Source organism: Stenella coeruleoalba (genome assembly GCF_951394435.1).
Source record: "Stenella coeruleoalba genome assembly, chromosome: 8".
NCBI classification, from domain to species: domain Eukaryota; kingdom Metazoa; phylum Chordata; class Mammalia; order Artiodactyla; family Delphinidae; genus Stenella; species Stenella coeruleoalba.
Genome location: NC_137154.1, coordinates 51458516 through 51472337, shown reverse-complemented (window position 1 = coordinate 51472337; position 13822 = coordinate 51458516). Strand labels below are relative to the sequence as shown.

Here is a 13822-nt window from a genome sequence, read left to right as displayed (position 1 = left end):
GATTTACAAAACCTCGGGGCAGCTCCAATAACCACATTTAGGTTCAGCTCAGTCAATATTTATTGTCCTCTACTTGATGCCAGGCTTTGTGCTGGACACTGGGGATACAGAAAAAATATGAGACATGGCCTCTACCCTGAGTATGCTCATCATCTAGGAGGAGAAACAGTCATCAAAACAGGTGGTTAAAACAGAGCAGCAAGTCCTAGGATAGAGGAAGCACAAGGAACTCCAGCAGCTCATGGTAGGACAAGTAACCCAGTGCAGGGAATCAGAGGTTTCTCAGAAGGAGAGATTTGTTCTTCCCCTCCTCATCCTGCTTCCTCAATGGGATTTAGATGTTCAGAATGTATTGGCCAAGTGAAGAAGGAGAGCAGGTCTTCCAAGTAGACAGAAGAGCAGGTGAGAGGTCTCAAAACAGTATGATGGGGCTTCCCTGGTGGCGCAGTGGTTGGGAGTCCGCCTGCCGATGCAGGGGATCCAGGTTCGTGCCCCGGTCCGGGAAGATCCCACATGCCGCGGAGCGGCTGCGCCCGTGAGCCATGGCCGCTGAGCCTGCGCGTCCGGAGCCTGTGCTCCGCAACGGGAAGAGGCCACAGCAGTGAGAGGCCCACGTACTGCAAAAAAAAAACCCCCAGTATGATGATTTGAGTATGGTATCCATGAGATGGGAGAGGAGGCTGGAGAGAAAGATGGGACAGATGGCATTAGACATGCCATTAAGCTTCCTTTTATAACAAGCCAAGGAGTGGGCCAGAGCATGGTATATACAGAAAATTATCTATGAGGGAGGATCCCAAGAAATTGAAAAAAACAAAAAACTCACACCCAAACAAAACTAATTTTATTTTCTGCTAATTTATGTGAGACTTTTAGAAGGGGGATATTGCAAAATAAAACAACTCCAAGAACTTACTCTGAGGTGTCACAACTCAGAAAGGGTGTAAATCACTCCTTCTTCTGAATTTTAAATAGCACTTTGTATCTTCCTTTCAGCACTTGTCACTTTCTGCTTGGGAGCATAATTATTTGTGTCTTATCTCTAGTGGTTTATCAGCTCCCTGTGAGCATGAACCAGGTCTTGTTCATTCATACTATAAAATTTTATTGCAACTCAGTCTGAATAGGCAAGGCACCCCCAACAGTACCTAGCACATAATAGATGCTTGAAAAATGTATCATAGCATTATGGAGTTACATGATATCAGAGCTGAAAGACTCTTGAAGATATTCTAATCCAGAGTTTCTCAAACTTCGTGAAGAGTCTGACAAGAGCTATGGACTCTCTTCCCAGAAAAAGTCACACATAGAAAACATTTTACATATAATTTCAGGACCTGCCATGCCCAAAGAGGTTAGGTTAACTTACCCCAAATCATGAAGCTAATAACTGGCAGAACCAAGCCTAGAACACAAGTTTCCTGGTTCCCAATTCAGTACTCTTCTCATCACAAAGGAACAATTTTAGTAGGGCTGTTTCCTGCTGGAAAGGTGCCTGATACAAGCCTCAGGTGTGGCAACATTCCTGTCATGAAATTCCTTGATATAAGGATGTTGCTCAGGAGAACGTGGCAAGTTTAGTGGCTTCTGAGGCCCAAATGCAGTGGTACTGGACTTCTGCCAAGGTGAGAGAGGCAATGGGAGATGTGCGGGGTTGCATGGGAGCATCGAACTAAGCCAAAGAACCAAAAGCGATGTTGAAATCTCCCCAAGTAGAACAGCAAAATCTTCCTAACTATACTGTTTTCAGGAAGTGATAGAATCGTGACTCAAAGCTAGACTGTCTGACTTTCAAGCCAGTTTTGTGTCCATCCCACTACAAAATCCTCTGCAAATGCACAAAAAATCCAACCACCACAGAAGCAATCCTTCAGCTGGAGCCAAAGAAATAGGCTAAATAATCTTACAATGCTTAGAAACAACTCCCAGTTATCTGTGATAATGGATTAAAGAAACACATACATATTTTAAATCTGTAAATACTGTAAAAATCAGCTATTTGGCTGAAAATGTGAATCCACCTCTATGTGCCACAAACCATTCATTCAACTGAACTGAACATATCATTTCCATTGTGAGGTCCCTATTGAACTAAGTACTAAGAAGATATTTTCTTTACGTGTCACAAATAATAAAACCAAAGAATTTGCTTTTCACTGTGATAACCTGGCCTAGGGACAAGATTAGGAACTGGCAAAAACATCTCCACTCTGGATCATATCCAAACTAATGAACTGGAGAGGACTGAGGGACAACCCTCTATCCTTTCTAGCTCCAGTATAATCCAACCTATGCACATCTGATCTTCAGGGTCTTTGTAAAAGCTGCACACTATCCTTCTCTAAAGGACCCCTGCCCCTCTTACCTCTTGTGCTTTAACTAGGTGCTTGTATCTTCCAATGCCATGCGTGGGCTGTGACCTGTAGTGCCGACTGATGCTCAGCAGAATGCCAGCTAAAAGAGAGAAAATAAGACAAACCTTTCAAAGCTCCTCCAGGGACAGATAGATCATACATGAGGAGACAAATTCTCCATCGTGAAATGGAATATTTGGGGAGAGTGAGCCTCTTGCTGGTTTAAAGAACCAGAGCTATTTCTTGATCCTGAGCTGACACTCGGTTTACCCCATTTTTCTCTCCGCTTGGCCCCTGGACTATATCTAATCCCCACCACCCATCTTTCTTTGAGAAATTCTCTCCTGCTAGAGCCACTGCTGGTAGGGGGACAAAATACATTCTCACAGGGCTCTCATTTTCTCCGTTCCTCAACAGGCAATAATCCTTTTGAAGTTTTCCAATGAAGATTGTTCAGAGAAAGAGACAGGTGGCAAATACAACCAGGAAAAAGGACAATCACAGATTTCCACAGTTTTTTAAACTACCTAATTTGCTTTATTTGTGTTGATACGTAATAATCTCCAACAGACTTTGTTAAGTGAATAACAATAAAAACTAAAAACCTAAGGTACAGAACAGTGTGTATGTAAAAAATAGGATCTGTATACACATATTCACTGTGGTAGACCTAGAGATATGCCACCCAGATTCCCTTCAAAGAAGGACTTGCTGATATATACATATTCTCCTTTAATCCTCATTATTTTTATCTTCATTTACAAATAAAGAAACTGCAGCTCAAAAAAATAGGAATTGGCCAAGGTCAACCAGCAAGTAAAAGGCAGAACTGCAATTTAAACCCAGGTCTATGTGACTGAACAGCCTGTTCTCAGATGTGTTATAACACCTAAATTTCTGGAATACAAAATCTAGCTAGGGACTTCCCTGGTGGTCCAGTGGTTAAGAAACCACCTTCCAATGCAGGGGATGTGGCTTTGATCCCTGGTTGGGGAACTAAGATCCCATGTGCCACGGGGCAACTAAGCCCACGCGCCACAACTACTGAGCCCGTGCACTCTGAAGCCCACGAGCCACAACTAGGGAGCCTGCGTGCCACAACTAGAGAGCCCACACACCACAACTAGAGAGAAGCCCACGCACCGCAACAAAAGATCTCACATGCCACAGCGAAGATCCCGCATGCCGCAACTAAGATCCGATGCAGCCAAATTAAAAAAAAAAAAATCTAGCTAGACTTGATCGTTTCCATATCTGATATCAGCTCCTTATCTCTACCCTTCACTGGAACCAGCCCTACACAGCTCTGTTATGTCTGTCTGTCTCTCTTGCTTGTTCCCTACCTTCTGGAAAAGTACTAGTCCTAGGTTCTGCCCCCTTCCCTCCCAGCTCCTGTGGTCCTGCATCTCCCCAGGGCCATCACTTTGTGGGGGGCTAAACACAAAATGGTGTGGAAAAGTCTAATGACATCAAGTGAAATGTTTCTTAAGCTTCTCTTTTCTAAAATGTGCTTCCAAGCAGGTCTGCTCTGTGCCAGGCCAATCAAGAATCATGGGTTCAGAGACTTTCCCTATGTTTACAATCCACAGTATTTCATCAAGACAACCCTGGTATATCATGGATCCCTTCCATGATGTGTATTAGTCCGCATTTACCATTATATGCCAACAACCGAATAGATACTGGGACAGTTACAAAGATGACTAAAATATACTACTTTCCCTAGAGACACTCAATGTGTACTGGGGAAGGATGATGGGAAAGCAGATAATTACCTTATAGTGTACAAAATACTTTAATGGAGATGAGAGCAAGGAACTTAGAGGAAAGAACCACTAACTCCACCTTAGGGGTGAGCGGGGCGAAGTGGAAGACGGTACAGAGGAATAGGTTCATGGAGGTAACAGCTGAATTCTTTTTTTTTTTTTAAGTCAGTTTTCTCATCTTTATTATTTATTTGGCTGCATCAGGTCTTAGCTGCGACACGCAGGATTTTCGCCACAGCACGCGGGATCTTTCGTTGCAGCGCATGGGCTTCTCTCTAGTTGTGGCGCACAGGCTTAGTTGCCCCGAGGCATGTGGGATCTTAGTTCCCTGACCAGGGATCGAACCCGCGTCCCCTGCATTGGAAGGCGGATTCTTAACCACTGGACCACCAGGGAAGTCCCAACAGCTGCATTCTTGAAAGAGGAGTAAGAGTTTAACACGCATGGAAGAAGGAGGTATTTTTGGCAGAGGCTTCCAGAGAGCACTGAACATAACTGAGGTATCTTCTTGGCCACAGTCCCAGCTGACTCTTTGAGGCTTTAGGTTCCAGACTCTGCAACCTGGGGCCCCGCCCAAACAGCTGATATCCAAATCCCCTTGATTGGGTACACAACCATCCTCAGATCAGAGCCTTGAAAATTAATCCATCCCAAAAGATTTTATTATGACTTTAAAACATGACCTCCTAAAAAGCACTGAACTCTCCAAAGCATGTTTACTCACTCAACAAATATTTATTACTACCCACTGGGGTAGCCAGAAACAATTATACCCTCACAACCATGTGAATGGCACACACTAGAGTTGTGCAATGTACAAACAACCCAATATCCACGGCAGGCCCGGGTTGGTACCAACCACTGCCCTAGATGCTGGAGCTGTAACAATGGGCAAAGACAAAGTCCCTGCAATACAGAATCTATGATCTAGTGGCGAGACAGTAATATCAATGCAGGTGATAAGGGCTACCTACAATAAGGGCTATATACATGAGAGAGGCACTAAGGCTGGACTTGTGGTGTCAGGAAAGGATTCTTAGAGCAGGTGGCTTTTAAGTAAAACCTGACAGATGACTAGGAGTTAGAGAGAACACAGTATGGGGAGGGGAAGACCCAGAGAGAGAATTTCAAGGCAGAGTATAAGCAGCAGGGTGGCAAGAGATGAGCTTACAGAAACAGGCAAAAAATTTAGGAAGGGCTTAATTATTCAGTACTTATGATGTGCCAGACACTGTGCAATGAAGTGAAGATATAACAGGGGACAAGGCCAACAAAACTCAGCTTATGGAGCTTATAGTCTAGTAGGAGGAGGGAATCATTAATGGAGGAGGGAAGTCACAAAATAAATATGAAGGCTTCCCTGGTGGCGCAGTGGTTGAGAGTCCGCCTGCTGATGCAGGGGACACGGGTTCGTGCCCCGGTCCAGGAAGATCCCACATGCCGCAGAGCGGCTAGGCCCGTGAGCCATGGCCGCTGAGCCTGCGCGTCCGGAGCCTGTGCTCCGCAACGGGAGAGGCCACAACAGTGAGAGGCCTGTGTACCGCAAAAAAAAAAAAATTAAATTAAATAAATAAATAAATATGAAATTACAAATTGTGATGAATGATAAAAAGCGCTATGGCAATACAATCAGTGGATCTATTTTAGATTGGAATATCAGGAAAGGCCTCTAAAAGAAAATGACATGTGAACTGAAACCAGATTTCAGAGGAAAATAGTCATAGTGGTTATCCCCAGGGAGAAGTGGCTAGATGGCAGGAGAGAGAGACTTACTGTTGACTTTATACTCATGTATCTTTTAAAACTTGTTCCATGTACATGCATTATCTACTCAAATAAATAAATAAAATAAATTGAGACCTGAAAGGCAGATAGGAGTTTATTAGGTAAAAAGATAGAGAATGAATATTCCAGGCAGAGGGAATAGCGTGTGCAAGGGCCCCAGAGGGGGACGCAGATTGGCACATTCAAGGAACAAAAAGACTGTCCATGTGGCTGAAGCAAAGTGAGAGGGGCTGAGTGCACCAGAGATTAGGGCAGTGGATTGGAACCCACCACTCTGAGCCATGTTAAGGGTTTGGATTTCATGCTGAACAGCGGAGAAATTATATGTCTAATGTGTTTCTAAAAGATCACTTTGGTTGTTGTGGGTGGAAGGCGGTTGGAGGGTAGTGTGGATGGAAGTTCAAGCAAAGATTCAAGTAGTATCCTTGGCTGAGTTGTTGTTGTTAGTCTTCCTGTATCCACACCCCCCCTCTCTATTCCATCCTTTAAAGCTGACAAATTAATCCTTCTAAAACACAAACCTAATCATGTTATTCTCTTTCATTAATTCAACAATTTATTCACTGCACACACACAATTTTTAAAAAGGACTTACTCTATGCCAGGCACTGTATCAGGCACTACAGTAACACCAATAAATGAGACAAGGAAGGTCCTTGCTATATTTCAAAATGTTTGATGATTTTCCACTGCCTGAAGTTCATACTCCTTAGGCAAGCATTTAAGAGTCTCAATTTTATAATCTAGTTCCAACCACTTCACGTCCTCACCCTCCATCCTCCAGGCTTTTAAAACCTTGCTTCTCAGCCACAGAGCTACACTTGCCATTCTGTATAAACCATGCAGTTCTCATGCCTCTGTGTGGTGCTGGGCTGTCCCCCTTGCTGGAACTGCACCTCTCTGACTGGTGATATCCTTCACAGCCTCCATGGCCAGCTTAAATGTCGTCTCTGTGCTGCCCTAAACATACAAACATCATCAAGAGTTTACAGTTGCAGCTCTCCCATGCCTCCATTATATAGTAAAATATTTTGTGTAAATTAAAAAACAACAACAACCCAGGCACTCGTCACCATCTTTAAGTACACAGAAATTCAATCGCCCACCAGTGGTTTCAAGTAGCAGAACCAAAAGTGATCTTTGAGATGATGACACATCTTAGGTGAAAATGCCACAAATGCTTGCCTCAGCCTCTAATCTACTGGAATTCCTTGGCAAGGAGGCATTTTCAAATTTAGTTTGGGGCAATTTCTATAATTAGAGCAGTTGGTTAATTAAGAAGCTGGTTCAAACTACTGTTAAATTAACCCTTTTCTCTCTTAAATGAAAGGTTTTTGGTCAAATTACCAGTGGTTAAACTGCTTAATTAGTTGTTTTAATTATAAAATTTACAAGTTTGAAAGCCTCTGATTTCCATTAAGTTCAACTGAATTTTTTCCCCTGCTTGTGTCATTAAGCTGGTTTCCTGCTGTCATATTAACATTGCAGCCTCCTGAGAGAAAAGGCAACTCTTTTCGTTGAAGAAGATACAAAACCCCATGATTTCAAAAGGAGGCTTTGAAAATCTTTCAGTTAGTACAATTATAGAATGTAATCATGTATTGACGTCTCCCACAACACATCCCTTCCCTTTATATATGCCAGAGCCAACTGTCCTTCAATGTCCTTGTTTACTAAACTGGGAACTAAACCCATCAATCCAGGATGGGGATAAACAACTTCATTTTAATTATTTCTCCTTCAAAATTAGAACAAGCATTTTGGCAGGGCTATGCCGGAGGGAAAGAGGAAAACGCTGGGGTAACCCCAGCCAAGAGTCTAATTACAGGATATTTTCTCCATCCAATGCACATCCCTGAAGGGCAGATACACCCCAGCACGTGGCAAATGGTATGTGCTCAGTAAGCGTTGGGGTGTTTTTGTTTGCTTGTTTTGTTTTGAAATTCTAGAGATATTTTACCAAGACAATCTGCAATGATTTGGCTCTGGCGGCTACCCACTTTTTTCAAAATCTCTTTTCAAACTTCTTTCAATTTAGAATTTCTAATTACATTGAACTATTTGGACTTGAATGTACCATGTTTTTTTTTTTTAATAAATTTATTTAATTTATTTATTTTTGGCTGTGTTGGGTTTGCGTTGCTGCGTGTGGGCTTTCTCTAGTTGCGGTGAGCGGGGGCTACTCTTTGTTTTGTGATGCGCGGGCTTCATTGCGGCGGCTTCTCTTGTTGCGGAGCATGAGCTCTAGGCACACGGGCTTCAACAGTTGTAGCATGCAGGCTCAGTAGTTGTGGCTCGCGGGCTCTAGAGCGCAGGCTCAGTAGTTGTGGCACACGGGCGTAGGTGCTCTGCGGCATGTGGGGTCTTCCCAGACCAGGGCTCGAACCGCGTCCCCTGCATTGGCAGGCAGATTCTTACCACTGAGCCACCAGGGAAGTCCCGAATGTACCATGTTTTGATGACTCCACCTTTTTGCTCATGCTATAATAAGAAGAGTCTGAGTTCCCTTCGTTTAACCTCTTTAGACCTCTTTATATATTTACTTCTACCTCTCCATGTACGTTTAAAGCAGTAAGAAAAAGATGGTTACTACAATGAGGCCCATCCCTTAGAGAGAGCAGCTGGGATGGTACCCAGGGCCCACAGAGAGTATGATGTGTAAAGGTAGGAACAGGACACTGCTTCCTACTCTTCTTTTCCGAACACCATTATAATTCAATTTTGAAATTTCTAACTTTAAAGAAATCTCAAAGACACATGAAAAACGCCAACAAAGCTGTGTCCTTTCAAAGAGAATAACTTTGGCATGCTGATATTGGTGAGTTACCCTGGGCCTTGGAGCCTTCTAGGCACTGAGATTCCACAATTGAAATGGGCAAAGGAAAGGATAAATGGCCAGTAAATGTATGAAAATATGTTCAACCAACTAGTAATCAAAGACATGCAAATTACAAATACAAGGGATGGCATTTTTTAACTTATTAATATTAACAAATATTAAAAAAATAACAATGTTGATGAGTGTATAAAAAGGGATTCTTAAATACCAAAAAAACTATAAAATGGTACAATCTTTCCAAAGAGCAATTTGGCAATACACATCAATAGCTTTAAAAATGTGCATTTTGGGACTTCCCTGGTGGCACAGTGGTTAAGAATCCGCCTGCCAATGCAGGGGACATGGGCTTGATCCCTGGTCCGGGAAGATCCCACATGCTGTGGAGCAACTAAGCCCGCACGCTGCAACTACTGAGCCCACGTGCCACAACTACTGAGCCTGTGTGCTGCAACTACTGAAGCTTGCATACCTAGAGCCCGTGCTCGGCAACAAGAGAAGCCACCACAATCAGAAGCTCACGCACCACAACAAAGAGTAGCCCCCGCTCGCCACAACTAGAGAAAGCCTACGTGCAGCAACAAAGACCCAGTGCAGCCAAAAAAAAAATTTTAAATGTGCATTTCCTTTGACCCAACAATTAGACTTTGAGAAATATATCCTATGTAAATAATCACAGAAGGGCAGAAATACTAATGTACAAGGATGTTTATCGTAGTGTTGTTTACATTGCAAGATTTTGGAGACAACTTAAATTTCTCCAAATAGGAAGCTGTTTGAGTAAATTGTTACTGTCCCTACCTCTCTTTTCAAAAGGATCTTTTATTCAATTGGACTTTTTTCAACAGCATTTAACATGCCCCATTTAATCCAGTTTCAAAAGCAAAATAAAACAAAAAACTACCTCGGAATCAGATACTAAAATATACCTCAAAACTACAGTAACCAGTAGTATTAAAACAGCTTGGTACTGGTATCAAATATACAGACAGATCTATAAAACAATACTAAATTACAATACAGTAGTTCTAGATCCATATGGAAACTTAGTATATGATAAGGTGACATTCTCAAATCTATGGGGAAAAGATGGATGTTTCAATAAATGTTAAAACAACTGGCTATGGGAGTTCCCTGGTGGTGCAGTGGTTAAGAATTCGCCTGCTAATCCAGGGGACATGGGTTCGAGCCCTGGTTGGGGAAGATCCCACATGCCGCAGAGCACCTAAGCCCGTGCGCCACAACTACTGAACCTGCGCTCTACAGCCCGCAAGCCACAACTACTGAGCCCACATGCCACAACTACTGAAGCCCGCGTACCTAGTGCCCGTGCTCCGCAACAAAGAGAAGCCACGGCAATGAGAAGCCCACGCACCGCAACAAAGAGTAGCCCCCACATGCCTCAACTAGAGAAAGCCCACGCACAGCAACAAAGACCCAACGCAGCCAAAAATTAATTAATTAATTAAATAAATTTTTAAAAAGAACTTTCATTTAAAAAAGGAACTATATAAAAAGTTCTTACAAATTAAAAATGAAAAAGCAAACAATTCAAAAGAAAAATGGGCAAAAAATATGTGCAGGCAGTTCACAAGAAATACAAACGGCCAAAAAAATATGAAAAGATGACAAACTTTCTCAAGAAATGCAAATTAAAATGAGACATAATTTTCACCAGCAAAAAAGTAAGATGTTTTGTAAAACCCAGTTTGGGCCAGAAAATAGAAATGTAAATTAATACAACTTCTCTGAAGGGCAATCTGACAATACTTACCAAAATTTTCAACTGACAACCCATTGACTCAGCAATTTCAATTCCAGGAATTTAACTTACAAATGTACAGAACAAGTTTATAAAGATGTATAGAAACAGTTGTTGCAGCATTTTTTGAAATAACAAAAACTGAAAACAAGCTAAATGTCCAGCATTATAACATATATGTTAATATACGCATAAAACTTTCCTGAAAAATATACAAGAAACTGCTATCGATGCATACCACTGAGGAGTGAGACTAGGTGGGTAATAGAAAAAAATTCAATCTTTCATCATACATCCTTTTGTCAATTTATATTTATTTTTACCATTTGCATGCTTTTATAATTTTTAACAGTTGATAATTTTAATATATTTTTAAAACCTTCCTCGGAATACATACCAGTTCAAAATGAACTTTTTCTCTGGTTATGGGATAAGGGATGATACCAAGAGTAGGGAATAAATGGGTCTTGAACATAATCCTTATTTTTAATATACAAGAAAAAAAATGAAAGTCTAACAAAATGTTAATAATTGCCAAATCTGGGTTTATTTGACATATCACCCTTTTCACTTTTTTATAACTTTTTATATCTTTCAAAATTAAAAGTATAATTAAGAGAAAAATAACCATCAAAAAAAGTCTTTCCTTAATCCCACATCCCTCTCCAGCTCCTGCCAATTCTCTCTCCTCCCATTCAAAGACAAACTTCTTAAACGTACTGTCTGTAATAGCTTTCTCTAACTCCTGAACTCCCATTCACCTGTCAATGCAGTTGATTTCCACAACAGACCTCACCACACCTACACAGATACTACTCTCCCTAAGGTCACCTCTATGCTGTCGAAACTAAGGAATATCGTTAGTTCATGTCTTTTGCGATCCCCTCTCAGCAGCACACAGCTGAAACTGTAACGTGATTAACCACTCTTTCCTTCCTGAAACACTCTCCTTTTGGCTGCCATGAAACTATACTAACCTGGTCTTCTCCTACCACGTTGGCCTCCCTTTTCAAGCTCATTAGCCATATCTTGCACCCTCTACCCAATTTTTTAATGTTGGAGTTCCTCAGGGCCTGATCCTTGGGCCTCTTCTCTACTTGTTCTCCTCAGGTAGTCTCATTCATTCCCAAGACTTCAATTAAAATCAACAATATGATGACTTCCAAATTCACAGTTTCATCCCAGACATATATTTTGAGCTCAAGATCAGTGTCTCCAATGGACTACTTAGTATATCTTCCTCACAAGCACTCCAACTCAACATGTTCAAAACCAGACTCAGATTCTTACAAGTTGTTCCATTTAAGGCAGTATATTCAAAATAATTATGTAGATATTTATTTATTATAGTAGAAACATGTTCACCATAGGTTAAGTAGAAAAAAAAGATTATGAAGCATTATATATAATTTGTTCCCATTACTGCAAGACAAAAAAATACACACACACACACACGCACACGCACACGCACACACACACACAGAAAGAGAGAAAGAAATGCCTAGAAAAAGACCTGGTAGGATATACTCCAGAATGTTAAGCAATAATCTCTGGATGGTAGGATTACAAGTGATTTTTATTTTCTTCAGCTTCCTCGTGTGTGTATTGTGTGTGTGTGTGTGTGTTTATTTTCCATATTCTCTAAAATGGCTGCTTTTCACTTTTATGATCAGATTTTCTTAGTTTTTTTTTTTCCTCTCCTGATAGGATGCAATATGAAGTTCAGAGCATCAGTTATTAAGTTTTCTTGCTAAAATTGTGTAACTTGAATCTAGAAAAGCTTTTAGATGTAACTTCTAGTTTGTAGGAAAGGAACAGAAGAACATATTATAAAATACCGCACAGAAATAATCAAATTAAAAAGGGAGGAAATTTTATAAGTCAAATGGTCTAGCCTAATCAAAAAGCAACTGTTGTAGAAATAAAATAGTGAAAGATCTGTTCTGCATTAAAGGTGACATCATAGCAAAATGCAAAGCATGAACCATCATTGGCTCTTGGTTATAAACAACCCCATAAAAGACTTTTGGGGGACAACTGGGGAAATGGATAGAGTATTAGATGACATTGGGGCATTATTATTAATTTTCTTCAGGGAGATAATGCTATTGTGGTTCTTTAATAGAATGTAGAGAATATCCTTGTTTCTAGAAATGCATGCTTAAGTATTCAGGGGTGAAGTATCATAACATCTGATCAAGAAAGCTAACGTGGGGTCTTCCCTGGTGGTACAGTGGTTGAGAGTCCGCCTGACGATGCAGGGCACGCGGGTTCGTGCCCCGGTGCGGGAGGATCCCACATGCCGCGGAGCGGCTGGGCCCGTAAGCCATGGCCGCTGAGCCTGCGCGTCCGGAGCCTTTTCTCCGCAATGGGAGAGGCCACGACAGCGAGAAGCCCGCGTACCGCAAAAAAAAAAAAAAAGAAAGAAAGCTAACGTGGGTGCGTGCGCCCTCGGGCCACTGCGCCCGGGCCCTAACTCGCTCACCGTCCTCCCTGCTCCCCAGGCCAGTCGGCCGCAGCCATGGCGCCCAGCCGTAATGATATGATCCTGAAGCCCCACTTCCACAAGAACTGGCAGCGGCGCGTGGCCACGTGGTTCAACCAGCCGGCGCACAAGATCCGCAGGAAGACCTCAGCCCCCAAGAAAGGAGACAGCTCTGCTGCAAAGCTCAAATTGGCCACCCAGCTGACCGGACCAGTCATGCCCATACGGAACATCTACAAGAAGGAGAAGGCCAGAGTTATCACAGAGGAGGAGAAGAACTTCAAGGCCTTCGCCAGTCTCTGCATGGCCCGCGCCAATGCCCGGCACTTTGGCATCTGGGCAAAAAGGGCCAAGGAAGCTGCAGAACAGGATGTTGAAAAGAAAAAATAAAGTGCTGTTGGCAACTTGTTATTAAAAAATAATAATAATAATAAAGCTAACATGACAAAATGTTTACAACAGTTGAATCTAAGTAATGGGTACAGAAGTGTTCATTATATTATTCTTTTGAAAAAATTATTTCTTATAAAACTGTAAGGTTCCAAATGGCAAGGATTATATCATCTTAATTTTGTACCCCCAGCACCTAAAACACAGCCTGGTCCTATAAATGTTTGTTGAGAGAATGAATAAATAAAAAGAAGCACATATTTTGAGAAGCTGGGCTTTAGGCCTGGTAGAAGTGGTGATTCTCTACACATTGCCACCATCTTCTGAAATAATTAATGGATGTAAAACTTCTTATGCACTGCATGGCACATACTAGGCACTCAGTAAATGTTAGTTCCCTTCCTTGCTCCCATTCCTTTACTTCTGATACTTATTTTATTTTTA

At 41.8% G+C, this 13822-nt stretch overlaps 2 protein-coding genes across 3 annotated transcripts in view; one reads left to right on the top strand and one right to left on the bottom strand.

Annotated features, from left to right (window-relative positions):
* The window catches only part of MRPL48 (mitochondrial ribosomal protein L48), a 57664-nt gene that overhangs the window by 31699 nt on the left and 12143 nt on the right, over nucleotides 1-13822 (bottom strand). For both annotated transcript variants that reach the window (XR_013829325.1, XM_079928538.1), the window contains exon 4: nucleotides 2366-2454. Coding sequence is in view for 1 of the 2 variants with exons in the window: in XM_079928538.1 (XP_079784664.1) it covers nucleotides 2366-2454 (89 nt within the window). In the remaining variant the exon portion in view is untranslated. The remainder of the gene's footprint in view (nucleotides 1-2365; nucleotides 2455-13822) is intronic.
* On the top strand, nucleotides 12710-13378 carry LOC307189944 (large ribosomal subunit protein eL13-like; the record flags this gene model as incomplete). Its single annotated transcript, XM_079928539.1, has 1 exon — nucleotides 12710-13378. Exon 1 carries the CDS (start codon nucleotides 13025-13027, stop codon nucleotides 13376-13378), a length of 354 nt encoding a protein of 117 aa, XP_079784665.1. The 5' UTR covers nucleotides 12710-13024.